The sequence below is a fragment of the Crocodylus siamensis genome, chromosome 1 (assembly GCF_052110815.1).
Source record: "Crocodylus siamensis isolate JL-2025a chromosome 1, ASM5211081v1, whole genome shotgun sequence".
NCBI classification, from domain to species: Eukaryota; Metazoa; Chordata; order Crocodylia; family Crocodylidae; genus Crocodylus; species Crocodylus siamensis.
In genome coordinates, this window is record NC_143395.1 from 7,393,852 (window position 1) to 7,417,765 (window position 23,914).

The 23,914-nt window shown below is 41.5% G+C and overlaps 1 protein-coding gene across 7 annotated transcripts in view; it reads right to left on the reverse strand.

Annotated features, from left to right (window-relative positions):
- SUPT3H (SPT3 homolog, SAGA and STAGA complex component) overlaps positions 1–23,914 on the reverse strand; it is a 433,101-nt gene that overhangs the window by 194,446 nt on the left and 214,741 nt on the right. Inside the window, exon 2 of one of the 7 annotated variants that reach the window (XM_090030981.1) lies at positions 8,866–8,957. The exons of the other annotated variants lie outside the window; for them this stretch is intronic. Within the exon in view, the coding sequence (XP_089887107.1) occupies positions 8,866–8,924 (59 nt within the window). The 5' untranslated portion in view covers positions 8,925–8,957. The remainder of the gene's footprint in view (positions 1–8,865; positions 8,958–23,914) is intronic. 7 annotated transcript variants of the gene reach the window in all.

Below are 23,914 nucleotides of genomic sequence, written 5' to 3' on the forward strand. Positions count from 1 at the left end.
GATAGTGCCAAGTCAAGAAAATATCATCTGGAGTGCAACAGCCTAAACTTACATTCATCACATCAGCTGGAAATCATGGGCTAGGCCATCAGCCTTGCTCATCTAAAAAGCTTTACTGCAACGAAAACCTGGATGATGTCAGAGAACACAGAATGAACAGACAAAAATAAATGATAAATTAATTAACAATCTATGCACATTTCCCCATCACATAAGGGGGACAGGATCCTCCTCATCTTAGGTGACTAACATATTCCTGTCCACCTAGCATCAGAAGGTTGTAAACCCAACCTTGGATGACCAAAATGGCATTTCCATGAGTCTAAGTAACTTACCATCTCTTGATTATACTAACACCATCCCAAGACTTCCTGAACAAAATAGAAAATGTATTGCATGGCTGCATGGCAGACAACTTGGAAGCAACTTGTTAACACTTCAACCACATAATACAGTGAATTGTGGAGCTATAAAATACGGACCACTATTCAGCTCTTGCCTTTTTGAGCACAGCCCCTTTAAGTTTATGTTTAAGGGCTGAAGTGTTCCTGGAAGTCTATACGTCCCTCCTCACTTTTCTTGGCTTCTATTCTTCCCCTCACAAAACAGATGTGGAATTTTCTACCCTGTAATGATGTGCAAAACCATGGTCTACCACTACTTGGAAACAGTCACTTCACTACTACAAAACTTTACTGGTATCCTTTGGTCCAGAATATAAAGATATTAGATCTAAAATCTAACAAGTGCACTTCATTCATCTCAAAATAACCAAGAGAATTATAAAAAATAACGATTTCAGTGTACGATTATCTGAAAATCATTGACCATTCTGCAAGCCTTGTTGGAAGGCTCTACTTTTGATGCCCTCCTTAACTGCCTTCCGTGAGGTTAGTTTTAAACAGTTTTATCTTTGCAACCCTGTGTTCTCCCAGTAAGGTGGCTATTGCTTAGTCCAAAACTCATACAACCGGATGCAGGTCAAAAGGAAAAAGCAATTTAAATGACATAACCTTTTAGAAATGAAAGACAACTCTAATTAATGTTTGGGCCATCACTTGAGGATCAAATGTTGCCTTAGTTACTCTCACTGATTTTTAATAGAAACATGCATAGAGTACGATACTGTTCATTCTGAGTTAAAGTGGAAGAATATGTCCCTATGGCCTCCTCTACATGTGCAGGTAAAAGCATGATGGGATCTAGTGCATAATCCACACAATAGTGCTTCCTGCCATGCCACATGTACATGGCAGGAAGTATGATTGCAGGATTGTGCATTAGATCCTATTGCACCCTACTGCCAGTGCAGGGGAAGCCCAATGCCAAGCTCCCCCTGCACCAGAAAAACATAAGCTCCCACAGCTGGGAACCCCCTTAGTTGAGGGGGCTCCCAGCAGCATGGGTGCCCCATGCACCCTTGGGGCTAGGGGATTGCAACAGCTGCAATCTCCTAGCTTTGCGGGGGTCTGTGAAACCCCTCAGCCTGGGAAATTGAGGGAGCCACAATCTCCCAGCCCTGAGGGTTTCATGCACCCCCAAGGCACCCATGCCCCCAAGCTGCTGCAACCCACTGGGTCCTGGCACTCAGCATCCACAGCTGTGGGACTCAGGTCCCCATACTACCCAGACCAAGTCAGGTCTGAGAATGGCAGGACCCCCAGCTGGCGGGGCTCTTAGCTTCAGGAGAGATCCTGCTATGCATGTAAATCAAAGCTTGATAGCAACCAGCTATAAAGCTAGTACACATTTTTTAGGTCTAAGTTCATGCAGCAGCTGATTGGAGCTTTTTAGGCATAATAGCTACTTTGCACGTGTAGCTGGCCTGAAGGTAACAGCACAATTAACCAGGTAATTGTGCAATACTAGTAACGTGTAGAGGGGACCTAAATGAATAAACTATGGTGTAGCCTAGTGACAGCAGGCGTGCCTCCACCTCATGTAATACTTTGCAATTGTACCTATAAACTAGATTCAAGCATCCTTAAAAGGTGGATGTACCAGCTTTTCCTGACATGCATTCCTTTTTCAATGGGAATTATTTCCAACTTTACCTAGGAACAACAGCATTATTGCTATGAAACTAAAAATTGAAAGAAGCATACAGTAGCATCAGCTTTCTTCTCTTCTGCTGAAACAGCCCTCACACCTCTTTTTGCTCTCCTCTTCAGATTCTAATGTTTTCAAGTTTACATTCATGGCTGGACCAACAAAGAAAACATTCAAACAGTATCTCAAGTGTGTGCATCATCGCAGCTCCATGCACTGCATCGCATCCATGTGTTACATTCTTTACATTTACCCTTTATCATCAGCCCATCCTGTTCATGTGGTTCTGGGGAACTCTTATTATGCGTTTCTATAGCGTCTCTAATATGAGAACTCCATCTCATTTATGACTGCCTAAGTAAAAAGAGCTACAAAATGCCCATTTATAATTCTGTTTACAAATTGTGCCATTTTAATCTGCTCTGAAATACAGTTTTTTTAAATGAAGCTATTTGGATGATCTGTCAATAACATATAGAAAAATGGAACACAGATAGATAGAGGTACATGGCATATATTAAATAACACAGAGCCAAACCATTTTGTTAGAGATTAGAACTCAGACATTAAGCAACCTTATTTTGTAATAAAATATTACAATACAATACTTTACCCAAGTTAATTCATTTTCTTTTCTGAAATTAAACAAACAAACCAAAACAACAAGGAACAAGAAAACCCCCTCTTTGTCCCTCCACTGATGCACAGATTTCTTACTGATGTAACACAAAGGTCCATATGCGGCAGGTAAGCAGAGAAACAAGTGAATCAAGACCCTATGCATACCGGGGCATTTTGACCCAAACCTCTCTCCTCGTTCAGATTTGCAGAAGAATGCAATTAATTCAACCGCTGGAATTCTTTACGTAACCATTAACTTAAACAGAAGGAAAGATAATTATGTACCTTATAGGCTCACTGGCTTAGAGTTATAAAACTGGATGTGCCACCTGCTATAAAGGAAAAAACTTCTAGATGCAAATGGCATCAAAGATTGGGAGGGGAGGAAGAGAGAGAATCTCAGCTTCTTTTCACAGTTTTTCCCACGTTCTTTCTGCCAATTCCTTTCCCACACACAGAAAACTAGATATTGGCAAGGTGGTTTCAGCAAAAAGAAGTGAAAACCACCATCCATACCCACAGCCGCTTCCTCTTTTTCTGCAATATATACTGGAGTTCAAGATGCTAAAAAAAAAATATCAAACCTGAAAAATCACCAATGACATTTATAGCATCTGTCTATTTTCTCTATTGCACTTTCCACTGATTTATACAATAAAACTCTCTTGATGGCAAACCAAAGATTCTCCACCCCTTCCTTCTTCCTGAAATAATGTTATAATGCGGACATGAAAATAAACTAATGAACACTGAGAAGTTAATGCTTCCATGCCTTCCTTCACTTATGCCGTTGTGCTACCACATAGCAGAACAAGCACTAGACTAAAACCAAGGAGAGACGTTTGCCAAACTTAGAGAAGGAGAAGGTTAAAAGCAGAACACAAATCATTTGACTTGTAATGTCAAATTCTGAATTCCACAGCATAGAGGCTTTTTTTAACGGAGCATAAAAAGTACTTAAAAGAACACTTATTGTTAAAAGATAAATCAGTATCCTATGAACCAAGCCAAAGCTTCAGAAACACCACAGAGGGGGGCCCTATAAAGACCTAAGAAGGAGGAATAAGCTACTTGCAATGCCCAGAAAGGTTACAGGAATACCCAGATGTGATAAAAGAAGCGCCACATTTGTTGTGTACCAACCATTCTACCATCCACCCAACGAAATAAGTCATCTTTGATTACTTCATTTCATAGCTGTTTAAAAAACTGAATGTTGGGTGGGACCAAACGATCACTATAAACGCTGACGTTTCATTGGAAGATAAACATGGCTGTGGTTTGAGCAAAGAAAAGACTGCTCCAGTTGTCGCAATACTTACTTTCAGCTTCTGTTTCTATTCTATTTCTATACGAGTCATGATTGCTCTACAGCTTATCACAAAGTGCAACTGTCCAAACCCACCTACTGCATGCATTTTAATTACGACGTTACATGAACCTATGACACAAACATCTACTGCAATAAGTCCAGGACAGAAAGCCTGGGGCACCTACGGACATAGATAAAGTCTGTTTTCTGATACGCCTCTTTGGTTTCTGGAAGCCTGTAAATGTACAAAAAGCTACAGGCCAGATTTGGCACAAGATTAATGCAAAAGCTCTCGTTCAGAGCCTTCCTAAGTGGCCAGACCATCAGGAGTGTAGAGACTGCAGAGTAGAGCTGCTGCTACTTCCCCTCTGCAAGATTTGAAAAGCTGAGTGTGAGCAAGGCTAGCCAGAAAGATGGACAAACCAGGGGGGCCCAGGGTCCACTCAGTCAGCAGATCAACTCGGCTGTTGCTGTGACTAGTATCCCTGCCGAGTGCCAGTTGCAACGAAGCTGCCCCAATGCACGTGGGATTTACTAACCCCCGCAGCGCTGGTGAATCTGGTTTAACAGCAAGGGGCCAACAACACCATTTAAGCTGTTAAACAGATGCGTGAATAGACTTAACCTTGTTCTCCTAAACACCTTAAATAAGCAAAACTAGGTTCTTTTCCATATACGCTGCAGAAATGCATATTTGCTGCTGCTGCCTACTGGCTATCAGTATTACCAGCATCCCCCAGGAATCCCCAAACCTTTTTACTTCCCATGTACAGTATTTACTTGAACATAAGATGACCCTGAATATAAGATGACCCCCCATAATTAGATTCTATACATGGAAAATGTATACATTTGTTATAATTCTTCCCAGTGCAGCATCTAAGTACTGAAGGGTCATCTTGAACCTCACTCCCCCTCCCCCCTCCCATTCCTCTCTCACTGCTACAACAGGGAAGGCAGCAGCAGGAGGGCCAAAGTGGGGGGGCGTGGAGGTCAGGCAGCCCCCTTGTCTTCTCCTCCCCCTACTTCTTCCCCCTGCAGCCTTTCTGCCGCCCTGCCACCTGCGCTCCTCCCCACAAACACTGTCCCTCCCCTTCTTTCCTTACTGTCGGATGCTACTGGGACTGCTCTGTCCCAGTGCGGAAGCTCAGACCTTGCCTGGCCATGCAGCAGCAGCAGCAGCAGCGCTACTGACTGGCTGGGCAGGGGAAGGAGCTTCAACATGCTCTGTGCCTAGGCAGGAGATGAGCTGCACTTGGCAGTGACAGGGAGGGAAGCAGCAGCTGCAAAGGGGAAGCGGAGGGAGGGGCAAGAGGTTGCCACAGATCTGACCCTGGCCCCAACCCAGGCTCAGGACCAGTCAGAGCCACAGCAGCCACCTGCTCCCCCTTCTGCTACATATGCAAAATATAAGACGAGAGTATTTTCCCCCCATGCTGACTGGGGGAGAAGCCCAGTCTCCTATTCAAGTAAATATGGCATTTATCCCATTATATTTATTGCCTATCTGTTGTCAGAATGGTCTGTGGTCACCTACCCAATATGGAGAAGTTTTCCAACCTAGAGCCAACAAGGTTAAAAAAAATGCAAAAAAAAAAAATATATCTAAAAACCCACAGAGATGCTTTTAGTAACACGGCTACCCAACTGGTAAATTCAGAAGCTACTTGAAATGAGGCAGCACAAAAAACAAAACAAAACCAAAAAAAAAGCACAAACCACAATGTAGTGGAAGGTGCGTGGCATACATATGTCAAGTCGTCAAGTCATTGGCAAGCAACTCCAACACCAGAAAACAAACACAAGCAATTACTCAAAGGCAAAACTGATAGGTACTCCGAGGTTAAGGAATCCCCACAATTTACCATCAGGATGTTTCTTGTTATGTTTTGGAGCAAGAAAAAAAAGAAAAGACTAGAAAAGCAGATGTCAGAGGGTCTTCATTTTGGAGTGGATATGTAGACCACCGTTCTCATAGCTGTGTAAATTATGGAGGAGTGCTTCAGCCACATCTCCTATATGCCCATCTTCATTCCCAATCCCATGACATGACTTGATAGCTTTGCCCCACCTCGGGAGTTTACCCTGGGGACCCTCCATCCTAGCATGTATTGTGACCGCAATATCCTAATGTGGGCAGCAAGAGAATGAAGACGGTAGTGCATGGTTTAATTCTGGAGAAGAAAAATCAGTTTGGTCTTTTATTCTTGATGAAGACACTTAAGAGAAAGGCAGAGGATACAGAAAGTAGGGTTGGCTGGAAAGGGAAATTATCTGCTTTAGAAAAAGTTCTGTTTTGCACAAAGCACGCCAGTAAGGAAATGACATCAAAACAATACAAGACGGTCCAATGTAGGAAAAAACCCACATCACAGGCAACACAAATCATGAACTGACCTCACTCACAGGTAAACAGGGAAAAGCATTAAGCAGTACTTCTTCACAGATGCCAGAGGTGAGTAGGCCAAACCTATAGTGCTCTTCTGCAGACTTTAAGCACAGGAGAATCCAGAATTTTTCCAAGGACTTAGCAATGTGGGTCCCAAATTTCCAACAGGAGGACAGAAGCAGTAAAAATATCAGGAAAACAGATAACCGCCCCCCCCCACACACACACACACTCAGTTAAAGTGTGTACTTGAAATTATTTAGGTTGGTGACTTTATTTAAGCCCCCTCTACAAATGCAGGTAAAGATGCAATGGAATCCAACGCGTGATTCACACAATCATCCCTGCTGCCGTGACACACATGCGTGGCAGGAGGGTCAATTGTGGGACTGTGCATTAGATCCCATTGTGCCAATCCCGGGATCTCTCTGAATCAGCAAGAAACAAGCCCCCATGGCTGGATACCCCCTCAGTTGAAGGGACTCCCAGCCACAGGGGTAGCTCACACAAGAGGCACTGGCAGGAAGCAGGCTCCAGCAGCTGGGAGCCCCACAAAACCCAACTGAGGGGCTCCCAGCCATGGGGGTGTCCCAAGCACCCCAGGGGCCAGAGGATTGCTATGGAGTGGTACCACCACACTGGACAACTGTGGCAGGAGTGAGCCCCTTGCCCCGAGTGCTAGAAACACCTCGGGCCAGAGAATCGCGGTGATCCTCCAGCCCCAACATTTTCCTGCACCCTCAAGGCAAGGAGGAATTGCTCCTATGGTAACCCTCCAGTCCCAGGCACCCCACAGCCCTAGGGATCACAGCAGCCACAACCCCTATGGCTCGGGAGTGCATGAAACCTCTGGACCCTGGAGATAAGGGCTGCTGTAATCCCTAGGGTTTGGGGTTGAATGAAAACCACAGACCCTGGGGATCATGGCTGCTGTAATTCCTAGGGCTTGGGAGTTTTTCACTGTGAATGTTGCACCCTTATGGCTGAAAGCCCCATCAGCAGGATTCCCACCTGCAGGGGAAACCCCGCTACATATACAACTGAAAGCTCAACAGCAACAAGCTATAAAGTGAGTACATGTTCTTGAGGTCAACTTTATAGCTGGTTAGAGCTTTTTATTGTCCAATAGCTACTTTACACGTGTAGCTGGTCTCCAGGTAACTGCACAATTAAGCAGTTAATTGGGCAATACCTGTGATGTGTAGAGGGGGCCCTAGCTTGGCGAGTTTCTGACTCTACAGACACACTTGTGAAGACTTATCTTCTTAGCCCCAAAATTTTACTTACAGATCCATACCAGGGATGAAAAGCTGAAAAACTTCAGATGTTTCCTGAACTGTAGTGAGGACAATTCTGGCATTGCCCTGAATACCATAGTGATCAATGAGTGAGATGGGTATGTGTCCAAAAGGTCATTATTTCTTTCTCTACCCTGACTCTGCTGATGATGCCAAGCAGCTCCACAACTAAAGAAAAGATGAACAGCTAGAAGTTTGGAGACAGCAGCTTCCACTAGCCTTGCTCTGAGGCGGAGAGAAGGTGACAAGATGCATGCTCGAGGTATTACATGAAGGAGAATAGTGGCTGCTGGAATGAGAAAGGCAGAGGAAGAATTTTAGCAACAGTCCCTTAGAGCTGCATGGAAAAGGAGGCAGAGAGTTGGGATGCAGCCCCGAATCTACTGGGAATATTGGAACCCGCAATATACCTTCTCCAATGCTACTGTGATAAATAAAATTAAATAAAAAAACTGGTAGTGTAAAGAAAAAAAAAATGAAAGGCAGCAGCAAACAGAAGGAGGTAAACTTTTAACATAAAAATTACTGTAGAGGAATAAATCAGGGAGAAAAAACCAAAATATAAACATGATGGAAACAAGTGGCACCACTGCAAAAGAATGAATGAGAGACAAAAGGAGAAAGACCTAAATGAGGAACTGGGAAAAGAAAAAGGTTTTAAATTAGGGAATTTTATTTATTCACGTACCTATATCTAATTCTATTTTCCAGGCAGATGTCCCACAGTCCAAGAAAGAGGAATAGGATATGCCAGACTATTGCTGCCATGGGCATTTTTCCTTCATAGTACTGTTGTTGGATATGTGACTTAGTAAGGGGGGGGGCATGTTTAAATATAAATACCTGCTTTTGGAATTTCAATTCCTTAATTTGAGACAAATGGAATTATTTCAATCTATTTACACGCAAAAAGAATCTGTCAGCTTTGATTTATGCCTGCAAATTTGCATATTATGCTAACTAAGAAAAAAAGCAAGGAAATAACCTGTCAAGTCATTCAGGATCTATTTACATGTTACTCATCAAGTCACTACAGCCACTTTTATCTTGAAAAAAAAAAGAACAATGTGCCACCTCTATGGTAACCACAGGTCTTTATTACACATTCGCGTTTCCATATTCAATATAGGATTGGGGTAGCTTTCGTAAGTTATGTTACATGTAGATTTTTAAGCAGATATGATGCAAGGACTGACCTAAGATTGCAGGTGTTAGCTGTAGGATTTTTCTGCGACATTTTAGAAGAATTCTGCATGTGTCATTCATGATGAAAGGAGAGGCTCATCATCTGCAGCAATTAAAAATGTAGAGCTTACAAAACTAGAATCTGCAAGTAGGCAAGGGTGTAACACAGAACACAGCTGAAGATAAAGTATCACACACCGAAGGTTCAGGCAATGCAGTTTAACAATGCTAACTCACAATTAAAAGCTTGCTTCCTCTGGAATTTCCCAGGATTTAGTATGCATCAATGGTTACAGTTATTCATCTGGAGAATATCAAAATGAATGTGCATTTTCCCTAATATGCCACCTGTTAGAGTCCTAGAATCTCCTTTGTCACCTGCAAAGCCATGTTTGCCCATCTCCGATCCAACGGAAGAACTATTCAAAGGCATAACGAGACAGCTGGGAACCCAGGGCAGCAGGACACTGCTTCCAGGAGAAGCCTTGCCACCAGCATGACTGTGCAGCTGTGGCAGCAGCTGCTATTCCCCCCCAACATCAGCATCACAGCCTGCTGCCCTGGTCGCCCCACCCTAGCATTAACTAGGGTGGGGCGACCAGGGCAGCATTGCCCTGGCCTTGGGAATTAAAACTCAATTATTTTATGTAAAGCAAAGCAATTTTGATTTTTAAGTGAAAAATCTCAGTTCAGTTTTACCTGTGAATTTGCTACAAGTGCATGCATAAACAAACAAAATACTATGTAGCTACAAATACTTCACACACACATTTTAAGTCAGGTTTCAATTGCTTATCAATTGCTGTATTTTAACTGGTCGCTGTTGTACTCTTCCTCAGGCTGAACCTTTTTGAAAAGTTTGGGGAAAAACCATTGGTCCATTTCCAGGCATTAGTTTGGAGGAAAATACGCAGTTTTCCCAGTGTTCAAGTTATTCTAATTTTTTATTTTAAGAGCTTTGGTGCCTGTAATGCTTGAAGGAGGAAACTGGAAGTTAGCAACAAGTTACCATGATCCCTGGAGACTAGAGAGAACCCATCTATCTCATGAAAATCTACTCAGAACTGGCTGAGTTAAAAAAAAGAAACAAAAAACAACCAGACTGAAAATTGTCATCTACATGTGTCCAATGGGGATTTTCAAAAATGTACTACCAGGCTGAGTCCCTGCCTACCGCTGCTATTAGCTTTTCCCCTTAGGTCATTTTACAGAGGTGTATGCTCCATCAACAAAGACGCAGGGTTGCAACCAGGTCATGTCAATATGTTTCTACATGATGGAATTTGGAAAATAGGGCCCCTCTACTTGTGCAGCTAAAGGTGCAATGGGATCTAATTTGCAATCCACACAATCATGCCTCCTACCATGCATTTTGTGCCATCCATCTATCTTTGACTCCCAGTCCAAATGCATTCACAGTTGAGTGAACAGCCCTTTGACCCAAATCTGAAATAAGGCCTCAACTCACACCTCTGCATCCATAGCGAAACACCATTACATCTCTGCCGCCACATCTCCTAGAGGTGTTTGCCTCTTATCAGTTAACATTTGTTTTAAAAGAACACCTAAGCACCACTAAAGGGCAGCTGCCCTTCAAGCCAAGCATTATACAAGGTAGGAACAAGTACTAGCAGTGGCAGTGGTAATACGCCACCTCACAATCCCACCGACATGCCTCAGTCCTGCTCCCCAGTGACTGAGAATGTCATTCTCCAGACCTGTTTCTGCTGAGCATGGGAATGGAAGTACTAATTGCAATGCTTGCTGTAATTATCTAGAAGCATGCAGGAAAACTAAGCAGGCTTAAGACAGCCATGTCTTTCACTTGCAACCAGTATGACCTCGATGTGATTTAGCAACTACTGAGTGACAAGCTCAGGATCCCACGGCCAGATCCCCAAAGTACCCCTCAGAGTCCCCAGGCATCTTTTTAACCTGCAACAGACAAATAAATGAACTTACCTGAAAATGAAGATAGTTTATATCATCCCAACTTTAAAGGAAACAACAGTATTTGCCCCCACAACAAAGCTTACGTATTTTTACCAGCTTGCCAAAATCAAAAGTCAAGCTATTCCCATGCTGATAAAAACTCAGTTACACCACTGTGTATCAAAAATAATTTGAGGTACATAGAGAATATTCTTTCAGAAACTTGGTCCATTTCCTATTCCAGAAAACACCGTATATTTCACTGCAGGAAAGAGAGAACAAAGATAATAGTGTCATTTATTCATAGATAGTTAGGGGCTGGAAGGGACCTTGCAAATCATTGGGTCCAGAAGTACACAGTTGAGTTGATATTGTGAGTTGAGCTGAGGTGATAACGCAGTTGAGTTGAGTTGATTACTTAATTATAATTAATGAATTTTGCTCTATTCATAAACAACACAATCCAGAAAAATGCACATTCACAATATTGTACAGAATAATAGTAAGTCCTTGAAACATAGTAAATGAGTGACTATATACACTCATCTCGAGAACAAACACTCAGAAGTAGAGACATACCTCCAATTAAACGTCTGCTCCTAGTACTGCAAGAGCTTTTAAAACCCCATACCCCTCTAGAAATATTTAACTTTCTTCAGGTAACAAGCACTGGACCACACTTCACAGGAACATTTTCAGACTCCTGGACCTTGGGGTACTAAAGTATGACTTCATGAAGCGTTCAATTCAACTACATGTAAGTACAGACACAACAATTAAAAAAAAAAAATCAGATTTCTAAAAAGGGTAATTTAAAATGAAATAATCCTGAATAAAGTAGTATATACTTTTGTTATTTCTTTGGTACATTTTAATACGTTTTCTCCATGGTCTGTGTGTTGCTTATACTGCTGTGTTTAGAAAGTATTTCCCACACAAAACGTTGACACTTAATTAGGCCCTACTATCATGTCTATACCAAAAGTACCAAAATACTGAAGAAATCTAGAAGTCCAACAAAGAGTCAAGTCTTTAGCTGCTTTTGAAAGTTTCCTCCAAATTATCTATATCCATGTGGTCCCCTTCTATTTAATCAGGTAATTTTAATAATATGCTACAGGTTTATCATCTCTATTTGTTAACAGGTGTGATTTTGTAATATGGCTGAATGCTGCACTTACGTGCTTTAGAAAGCTTCATATTTAAGGAATAAAAATAGACTCGATCCTGGTTTTACTTATACCAGCATAAATAAGGTACAACTAGCAATGGACTTCCTCAACATGAAGCTGAAGTGAGTGAGATCAGACTCAAAACCATTGTATACAAAACTGTAACATTTCCAGTTAAGTGTTTAAAGCATAAATTAATGGTACAACTCCTTAGGACTGCCAAAAGGAAAATATATAATTTACTCCAGTTGTATAATATAATATGTTCCATTTGCTCACTCACAAAGGGCTTCAGTTTGATCAGGAAATAAATGAGACAATTGTCTTTCTAGAGCATGCAGACTGGACTGTGATCAGTCATTTCTGTTCTCTGTAAAGCAAGGAAAATGTTCGTTTCCAGTCTCAACAATACCCCAAATACAAATAGACTTTAACAAGCCCCAAAGAGATGAGTTTTCAGTTTGCTCTCAGGAGACTAGGATGAAAAAATGATGAGGAGAGGAAGAAGTCAAAACATAATTCCACTGTATATATACACATTGCAAGTGTTAACCGAATGTGGAAATCCCTAGCTATTTTCAATCTAAATTAAAACCACAAGACAATTTAAACTCATCTGCATGCTACAAAACACAAGCTGGGATGAATGCTTTATGTTAATCTTTAAAGGAAGGATTATATTAGTTTTGTAATGATTTGAAATATTCTCTTTTGATTTTTTGTTCAAAGTAAAATTGGATGCTCCTTGCTTTACAAGTTCATTTCAGAATTATCCGAATAAGATTCTATGGGAATTATCAGCAATAAAAAAATAATAATACCTAGGTCTTATACAGACTTCTCTTCAGTAGATTTCCAAGTACTTTATCAAGCTCCTCCTGATCATTATCTGTATTTTATAGATGGGGAAGCTGAGGCATGAAAGATGGAAAGAGTTGCTCAGGGTCAGCCTGCAGGCCAGTGGCTGATTCAGGAGTAAGAACCCATGTTGCCTGGTCTCAGTCATATGCTCTACTAACAACAGCTGAGATTGTCCCCCCACCCCACGGTCCTAATAGTTAGAGGCAAATACTTGAAACAAATGGGTGCCAATAATTAGACTGAAATCTACAGTTGGGGATTTACATAAAACATGTTTTTTGTTTTTTGGGGTTTTTTTTAGAAGTACTGAACACTCAGCAGCTCCCCTTTACGTCAAGGAAAACTTGTTGGGTCCTCAGTAATTTGAGAAGTCATGGCAAAATGGTAGATTCATCTTTGCAACACCTGTGTCAAATAGTTATCATTGCATTTATTTTAATGTTAAGAGAGGTTAAGTAATATGCCATACGCTACACGTGGCACAGCTGTGACTCAGGCTTTCCTCAGTTAATTGGAGCACACGGACGCCTAAATAAAAAAATTAAATAGCCTTCAAATTAACCACCAGTTCTTCCCCGTTACCATTAGCTTGCTGTGAGAGTAAAGGAGCATTCACAAGCAGAGCATACAGAACGGATCAGTCTGAGGAGCAGAAACATGTCAATTCAAATACAGAGCATTAGCTTAAAATTATTAGCTGTAACTTCAGACCGCACAGCAGGGATACAATAGCCAACCCTTTCTCAGGGCCAAATTCTACACTATTATGCATCAGTTTCCACAGTTGTAAGTTACCTCTAAAAACAAAGTTTTGCTTTAAAAAAAAACAAAACACCCCCTTACAAAAAAGAAATCAATTATTTTGTTACTAAAAGCTACTCAGTATGCACCCATAGACTAAGAAATTCAAATTCCTGCGACAAAATCCTTTCAGGAACATCAATATAGTCTCGTATCAATGCTGTGCTCCCTTCCTGCTTTCAAACGGAATGCTTCAATGTTTAAAAATGTTATAACCCACAATAATCTGTTCCAGGCACCAATGAAAAGGGAGGAAAAAAAATTACAGAAGTCAAGATGTCGCCTGGAAGCACTTTATGGCAAACATTATAAAGATAACACAGAGCAGAGAAGCCCTGGTTCAATCCATTATAAATAACTCATTCTTCTTAAAATCACAAAAATGTATTTATAGTTAAAAACTCTTACATGTTTTTTCCTTAGAAGACTTCATTTAAGTACAATTTGGCAGAATTTTTGGAACAAGAAGAGAAGTTTTAAAAAATATTGATGTTTTAAAGCTACCCTAGTTTTGATCTATTTGCTACGAAAACAAAAGCTGGGAGTTTGGAGGATGACCACATCCGTGTCCATTAGTTATACTTTGGTTTCTGACTTTGTCCCAAAAAGTACTCTCCAACAGATATATTCAATACTAACACTGAGTCATCATGAAGACAATTAATTCCTCATGAAAAAGTAAGGATTCTTTTCTGCAAATTTGTTATTTCTTCTGTATCAAAAGAAGGCTAGCAACATTAATCTTAAGTGTAAAAATCTAGAACAAATACTGCAAGATCAAACACTCAGACATTAGACAGTTCAAAATGTTAGGTTTCCACATAAAACATTAATTTAAGTATATTGTAGAGCTGGTCATACTTGTAATTTCCATTCTGCAGAAAATTCTACATTTCAGAATTTCCTTTTAGACTAAAACGGGGGGAGGGGGGGAACGTTCAGTGAAACAGTTTCTCAGAAGTCTGGTTCTGGAAAAAACTGAACAATTTTAGTGAAGTGTTTCATTTCAGCTTTATCATTTGGACTTGTGTAATCCATTATGGTCTCCCTGAGCTTATCACACCAGTGTGATTAAGGCACCACCTTCTGTGGTTCACAGACAAAAAGAGGAAAAAAAGGTAGCTAGTATTTACTTCCCATTGCCTGCCTCTACATGCAAGCAAAGTCCCTCCACAACTGGGTCCACTGGAAGTGGCTTTTGGCACAAGTCCAGAGCAAGGCTTGCACTGTTGTTGCTGGACCCAGAGCAAGATGCTTTATCCTCTGCCACCGTGCCCTATACAGTGCATCTCAGGACCTTTAATAGCAGTAATTTCCTAATCTCTGCACATTATCTTTCAACCAAACACAACGTATACATTTAAGGATACAAACAAAACTGAAAATGAAAGTAGGCAATGTTTCCATTCTGTTACTACAGAGCTGACGTAAAATTGACAGGGCCCAAAAAGAGGGTCCCAAATTCTGAAGATAACAGTGTGAAGATGGGTTGCTGGGCCTGCCCAGGCCCCCAAGTGAACAGCCCTCAGTGAAGTATGTAGGCACTCTGCAGAGAGTACGTTTCTTGGGGCACACCCAGGGATGCACTAAGGCAACTATATTTCATCTGCATAGGGAGGCAGCACACATCAGGCAGGTGCAAATGTTCATAGCAATGGACCTTTGACCTATCATGACCCTTTGACTGTGCAGACTTGCCTGAAGTCTACAGAAGGTAATGCCCCAATGACACAAAGATTAAATACTTTTAAAAACATACACTTAAGTGAACACACATGCAAGCAAATCTAGTCTCAAGCAAAATGTGCACTTAGTAGGTTTAAGGTCAAGTACCTCCTATGCATAAATGTACTTTTATCCTCTCTCAACAATTTCATACATTGGAGAGTTTTACTAATATACAGGAGTGAAAAACCCACCCCCAGGAATTGTATTATTTTAATGTTATAAACATGCATATAGTCACATAAATATAAACATGCATTTAATTTTATAAAGTGATATTGATGACTGCATTAATGTCATCATACTTTACATTACCAGCAGCAGTTCTAGTAATAACAGCAACATTTAAGAGCAAGATTTTTGTGGTCACAACAGAAGAAATTATTCAACATTCACCTAAATCTGCTGCAGCTAAACCACTATCAGTAGATGCTCAAGAGTAAGCAGTCCATACAGCTTATCACACTGTTGAAATGGGAAGTAAATCAACCTTATACACCCCCTTGACAGCACCAGGGTGGATCCAGAGGGAGTTGTGGTGCAATGACTCTTCTTTTGGCCCATGCTGCAGAAGCAGCAGCCAAGGGCTTTTAAGTCTTCAAAGCAGATAAGATTCCCCTGCCCATTGCTATGCTCAGTGGCACCTCCCTTCCCATTCTCCCAACCATGCACCACCTATGCTCCTGCTAACCTAGTGGCAGGGGGAGCTCCGGAGCCTCCCACCCTGCTGCAAAAGCAGACTCAGACGGGGACAACAGCAATAGTGGCAGGCAGATTTCCCCTCCTTGCATCGTCTCCCAGGGTGTTTGCCACCTTCCCAACAGGAGGTGCAGAGGGGAACACACCCACTGCTGACACTGTCCCCAACTAAGCCCAGCTCCCTGTACAGCTGCACCCCACAGTCCCAGCTAGAGTTGGGCAGGAGCTATCAGGATAGTGGTAGGGCATGGGGCTGCCCTTCTACACCCAGAGGTGCAAGAAAGGACAAGGGGAAGAACGGGAGGGAGAGGGGTGCCAAAGGCACAGGAAGTGGGGGGGTGAGAGTCTTACCTGATTCAGGGACTTAACACTATGAAAACAGTAGCAAGGGATTTTTTTTTTGGTCTCCCGTCGCCAATGGGGTGAGAGGAGGCTGTAAGGGGAATACAACCCTCCCTGCAGCATAGGTCACTGCTCCCATACCCCACTTTTTTTTTTTAAATCCTAGATTTACTTATAATGGTATCTAAAAACTTTTGCTTTTCTTCTAACATCTCAGATCCTATTACAATAGTCACAATGAAGCCCCCTGGTGTAAAGAGAGTCACGTTCAAGGACCCTGCAAAATGTATACACCTATTTTATATGACGCATTCTGCTATGCTGGGAGGAGGCTAAAAACATCTTTACCTGACTCTTTTGGATGGACTAACCTACCAAAACATGCAGACCTAGGATCGCTATATCACCTCAGATAGAAAGTCAGTGGGAACACCACCACAGTCCTGCTCTTCATACAAATTCCCCTATTAAGACCAGGATGACAACCCTGTTGGTGTGTAGTCCACTGATGGAGGCTACTCAGGGTAGTACTGGCATGATATGCTGCACCCACCTACCCACTGACACAGAGAAACAGAGGGATTTTTCTTTCTCCGTCCTTGACTTTCCTTGGCTTAAGCATTTCCCATCCTCCAGGGACAATCTGAATTAAGCTATGAAAAGTGGAGCTTTTCATTTACTGAAGCACGGAAAAACAGAAGTGTTAAGTAATTAATGTTTCCATTCATTCTGCAGCAGCTAAAATGCCTCTCATTCCTTTTCATTCCACCTCTGCAACTGGAGCCAAAGATGCTTTGCCTTTGAACAGAGAGAAATAGGCAGGAGGCAACACAGTAGTACTCTTAATTTCTCTTGTTGCCACTGAGAGTCAGACAACAGCTTCCTAAGGTATTAGCAGGTATTTTTTTAAAGCAGGTATTTTTTTTAAAGGCTGGCTCCATTTCTGTCTAGGCACAGCAATTACTTCTTAGAACCCCAGCCTGGCATCAGAGTACACAGACAACAGTACTCATAATGGAGTGATTTCTGTGGTTTGCATTAAGCTCGGCTTCCTTGAAAATGTGTGGCATCATTCCAGAGTTTATTTAGCATCCAATTCTCTTGGGTATACCATATACGTTTATTGTTTATCATTTCCCTAGGACGTCTACGGAGGTCAAGACAAAAGCAAGTGGGTGACAATTTACAAGAATGTTCCAGGGCACGTAGTAAGACATATGTGGTTGGGACAGTTGCAGCAGTCCTTGGAGCACTTTACTGGTGGTCCACAGAGATCTGGCTGGTAGCAGGGTTCTGGCTCTACTTGTTTCCAACTCCTGTATTATATTTAATGTATTTTTAGCTTCCCTTAATATTTTCCTAATATTACTTTTCCATGTAAGCAATTAGCGTGGTTGCCAAAGATGGCAACAGGAATGTGATTCAGTTGCCAGCAGGAGAGGAGGTGTTTCTTAAAACTGAATGAAAGAAGAGGTGATCAAAATGAAATTCTTCTTATGGTTCACATCCAGACAGGTTTGAGAGCCCCAATCTTATCTCCATATTTTTCCCCATTCATTCCAGTTATGTTCTTTGGTTTTGCTCAGAAAGTTTGGCTGCCTTGTTGATCGCCATTACTGAACACAGGAGAAAAGCTGGGGTGAGGGGAGGTGCTGCATTCCTTGGTTTCCTGCCATAATATACAATGGGGTGAAAAAAGCTTCAAGACTTACTCTTTCCTGGCTAGGTCTATGGCAGCCGCTGGACAGAAAGGTGATATACACATAAGCTTTAATTGGGATTAAAAAAAAAAGGATGGTTGATATTGGCTTGATCTTTTTTGGGTTTATTAAACATTCATAAATCATAGACTTGCAAGTGAAACTGAAAATCACTAATGATGTAACAGAAGAATGCTTGCAAAGCTGGAACATCCACCTAGGACAAGAAACTAATGATGGAGAAAATCAAATATAGCTTTCTATTCTTATCCTTACAGGCCTAAAGACTTTAGGACAACTGATTTGTACAAGGAAAACTTCTGAAAGCTTATTGTTGCAAACCATACCAGGCTCACCACTTGGGAATTTCTTTCTAGTACCAAATATGTAAGAACTAAATATTCTTATATATACCCAAAATTTTCCAGGTAACCTATAACTACTTACTGTATATTTATTTATTTTGATTTTGCTTGAAATCAAACCAGAAGAAATACATTAAATCAACTGGAAGCAACTATCAAAAAATGGAGTAGAGCTACACAAGATATGGAGAGTCCACAGAAGCATTTGTGAAACAAAGAGCAAACACTGTTGCTTTGTCACAAAACTTCTGACTTCACAATGGTTGCAACAGTGTAAGAAAGAGAAGAATTCAGCCCATAAGTGATACGTATATGCAATGCTATATATTACACACAAAAAATATATTTATAGCAAAATTAAGTACTCAAGAGAGTTAAGAAATACACAAATTAAACTTGCTTGTATAACCCTAATTTGTCCCCTTATACATATCCATAGTTCATTCAGTACATTGAGGAGATTATGCTCATTTATTAGGCAGTTGCTCAGTATTTTCTTTTCTACTTGTTGTTCAGCGTGTTTTAATACCCCAGTTAAAGCATATTATTCAAACCCTCCTTATTAACTTCCTTGACAAATTCTTTTCAAGTGTGCCTTCCAAATGTAACTATTTTCATGACATGCCTATGAAATTATTGACATCACTAAGGAACAAACAGATCTAGGTCAAAAGCGTTCACTGACCCTAGGTACCCAATATGAGAAGCCAAGGACTCGAGTTTTCCAGAACAACACCCTGTATTCTGGAACCATATCTATTTGTTCTATCAACTTCAATTGCCGAGATGAGTGCTTGGCATTTTCCAAATCAGACCTCAGGTCACAAGACAGGCCCCTTGAAAACAAGAACAACACAGCTGTGGACTAAAGCTGGTTAGAATGGCTTGACCAAATGGGTTTATTTATTTATTTGCTGTACAATGCCAACTTACTGAAATTCAAACATTTTGTATTTCAGTTCATGCACATGCACAAAGCCTCTCCCACCCCATTTCAAAATGGACAATGAAAGTAGATGACAGTAACCCAGGATGTATGAGACCTGGGCTTGTTTTTGTACTGCCACTTTAAAAGAACTTGCACCCTGTACCTCCTAAGTGAGAGTGGTAATAATTTCCCTCCCTCCCCGCCCCTCCCGCTCCCCCTTCTGGAACTGTGCCATTTTGCATAATAATTACCTATTCAATCAATGACAAAGAGCAAGAGTCAGATGACTGGTAATGGTATGCATTTGGGATATGGGCAAGACAAACCCAAATGTAGAGCCATTTTGTCTAAAAGATACTCTGCCATAGAGCTTTTTTCTAAGATTTCATTAGAAATCCTTTTTGGCCTCCTGAAAGTCTGATTTACATCCTGGCCTACTGCTGACATTCGTTGAACCCCTTCCCCATCCAAAGTGCATATTCTCTATTCCCCTATGTTTCAAAGTTACAGTAAGGTGATCATAATGTGACTTATACTTTATGGGAAATCTAGCAGGAGAGCTACTTCAACTGGTGAAGCTCAAGCCTGTGCCAGGACACCACGGCGAATCCCTTCCTGATGCATGGGAGGCTGGGCTGTGGCATGTCCACTCACTCTCTTTGACCGGAGGGAGGACCCCACCACAGCAGAGATGGACTGCTTCTGACAAAACCCCCAAGAATTGTATCTATCCTATTTCCCACTTTTCCAGGACCACAAGCTCCATAAAAAGAAATCTATAAGGGATCCAGAAGTGTTCAAGGACTACCATGCCTTAATACAGAGGAACTGAAGAGGGCTCTTGGTCTCATTTGGCAAGGTATTATCTTGACCTTGGAATGACTGACCAGATCATCCAGTCTTCTTCAAAGCCCAAGTCTCTCTCTCATTCACTCTCTCACACAGACCTGGATATGAGAAAAATCATAGACCTCAGGGGCCCACTCAACCTCCAAAGCATTGCCATTTCTCCACTCAGTAAAGACAAATATAATATATACACAACAGAATATGTTAAAGATAAATAATATGTGTTCTGTCTATATAATCTAACTTGGAGGAACTGTAGCCTACCCTCACTGGCCAGTCATAAAAAAATTCTTTAAAAAAAAAAATGTATTCTCAGAAATATAAGCATACTAGTATTTTCTCTCTCCTTTTGCACCTTTCCCCCCCGGCTATTTGGTCCAAGAAGGCAGATGCCATGACAAGACCCCACAGAAAACCCTACTGTATCAATATAGAAGGAAATACAAACTGTAGGGAAAGTCATTTTGGGTGATCACACTGTGCAATCATGAGCCTGCTTTGTATGTACAGGAAATTCTCATGAGTTTTCTTAATGAAAAAGTCACTAAAAAAAGATTTGCTGTAAATATCTTGTGAGCCATGACAAAGTACCTTATAAAATATAACCATTCATAAACAGCCCAGCTTCTGGAATTAAAACACTGACACTTTCTATTAAAAGGTGCTTAGTCACAGTTCACTAATTATTTACAACGAATCATTTATTCTCTAATTTCATTGACTTTACTGTAGTTAGCAGAAGTCAAAAAAACTTCCTGCATATGTGTGAATTGCTTGTGCATGCAAACCACAACTTGCAAAGTCAATTTTTATGAAGCAAAAAGATTTGCACATTATACAAGCATGTCCTCCTCTCCCATACATACATTTGGGCTTCCAGACCAGGGACAGACATTCAAAAAGCCTGAGCCTGAATTGATTCAATCTTTGCAGGTTAGACTGAATCAACCTGACTAGGCTGAACTGGTTTGAAACTGGCCCGACGTTCTTTTTGGACTGAGGAAATTCAGGCACATGCCTGCAGTGGCTCAGACTAGAAGCCGGGGGGCACTCGAGCAGCCCTCCCTTCCTTCCTGCACTCGCACAGCAGCAGGAGAAGCCCTGCACTGGAAGCGCTTCCTCACACCCACACCCTGCGCACCCGAGCTCCGCATTCCTGCTACCCCCCGGGCATGGGCTCCGCCTCAGCCCACACTCCCTTCCTCCACCCAACTGCAGCTCCGCTGCGCCCCCACCGCTTCCCTGCCTGCTGCCCGGAGCAAGCAGGTCTCCCCCGAAGCAGCGGCTGCTGCCGCCCCACTTGGAAACTGCTCCTGGCTGGGCCAGTACCTTCCACCGGGAGCGGGGCGCAATAGGGTATGCTGGGGGGGAGGGGTGTATATGTAGGGGCCTGGCTCCCACCCTCATGGACGGAAGTGCTGGGCAGGCTATAATTTATTTGTGGGTGCCCATGGGACAGATGAAAGTGCCTGGCAGGCCAGATCCAGACCATAGGCCGTATTTCGCTCGCCCCCGATATATTTACTCTTAACTTTTAAGGGAAACTAGGTAAAAATAAATAGATTAATGTCAAAGATGAAGGCTTAGTTAGCATAAGACAGTCAAGTTCCCAGCTCAGCTCTATCAATAAGATACTTTTCTGAAACAGAGAATACACGTTGCGTAAAATATGAGGGTTTTGTGAGGCAGGACAACCTATGAACTTCGAAAAGAGTGAAGACACCAAATGTATATATACGAAGACTGGAACCCAACTTGACTCCAGCTCTCCAAATGTAATGCATGAACTCTTTTTGCCTTTTCAATAACAATTTATTCATTTTTGGAATGTATTTGTAAAGACTGGAATTTGCTTTAGATTAAACTAAAAAGAAAGTCACAGTTCTCAATAAATGCTGTTTTTCAGACCTACACCCTGAAGGGATCCAGAAGTTCAAGTCAAATTCCAAGATGAATGACGTTACTTGCAAGACTCCACACAACAGGTTAAGATTGTTTAGACACAGATTGTCAGTCTTAGAAACAATTTAATATGGGTAATCCACAGACAAAACTAGTGGATTAACGTTACTCTTATAATAAAGCTGACCCTGCTTAAAAAACAGGATTCTCATGCCAATTTTGCCAAAGGAGCTGAACCAATATAGTAAAACAAATTGTAAAACAAATAGTAAAACAAATTGTTTGTTGTTGTTGTTATTGTTTTTAACTAGAAATTTGTCACAACGAGGTCATAAAAATACTCTACCACCCCCCTGCCTCCCCCCCAACCAATTTTTGTTTGTTCTGACTCAATCACCACTGCTGCTGCTTTTAATTCCTCAGGTGTTGTGACCCACTTTAAAGAAGAAAAAATATTAAAAATATGTGCACAGCAACAACAACAACAACAACAACAAATCAATTCCCCTGCTTAGGTCAATAAAAACCTGCTGCTGGCCTGGAAAGGATTCTACTCCATCTTTGGCTGTAATGGAGGTCTCCTGGAATACTTATTAATGAACCAAACAGGGAGATCTTGAAAGAAGGGAATAGGTGGACCAGTGGCCTTTATGCATTGAAACTAAGAAAATGGGCAGCTTCTTCCATTGAAAGGCCATGTAATTTTAGCAGGAAAACGTGTCCCCAAAATTTCCCTAATTTAGGGGAAAAGCTCACAGAGTGTTTAGCAAAGAATCCGTCTTTTCAGAGTATAACATATAGCCCTTACTGAAGTCTACTGAAACATACTGTATTTAAAACTTCAAATTTAAGACGACCCCCCACTAATTAGATTCCATACATGGAAAAATGATAAATTTGTCCATACGTACAAGGACACTTTGAGTTAGACTACAGAAGGGATTCATCAACCTTGTCAGTTTATATGCTCCAACTCTGCAGGCCATTGATGAGAAGCACAGCTTCTATCAACAGCTGGAGGACCTGAGCAGCAGGACTCCATGGAAGGAACTTCTCCTAGTATTCGGAGACTTCAATCCAAGACTTGGGTCCAATGCTGAAATCTGGCCTGGGAATCTCATTGGACATATGGACAACAATGGTCAAAGAGTTGTTGAGCTCTGTGCCAGCAAAGGCTCATCAGTGACCAACACCTTCTTTGCTGGTGACATCAGAAAAAGAACGTCAGAGACACCCGAGGTCCAAGCACTGGCATCAGCCTTGATACTGACAATACATTTGAACAATATTCTATATACATGATCTTTTCAAAGCGGAGAGTGACAGAAAGTGAAATCTCAAGCTAAGAAGATCTATCACAATAAACCTGCCACACAACCTCATATTGACTTGCGCTAAATCTAGGATCCTTTCATGAAACGGCTTTTCAATGAAGAAGTAGCAAGTCAACCAGAATGAATGAAACTGCATCAGATGTGTGGGACAAGTACATATAATGCAGCAATCAAGAGATTTGGAAAGAGTACTAAGAAAAAAATTTGACTGGTTTATAGACCATTCAGAGGTACTGCTGCCACTCATTGAGAGAAAAAGAACTGCCCCAAGCATCTGCAAGTCTACTCTTACTACAGATTCACTCAAAAACCTAAGAGAAGCTCATAAGGCTGTTCAAACACCTTCCAGGAGGTGTGCTCAAGAATTCTGGTGGGGCCTCTGTGACAGCATCCAACAAGCAGCTGATGCAGGCAACAACAAAGAGTTACATGAGGGTATTAGAAAGGCCA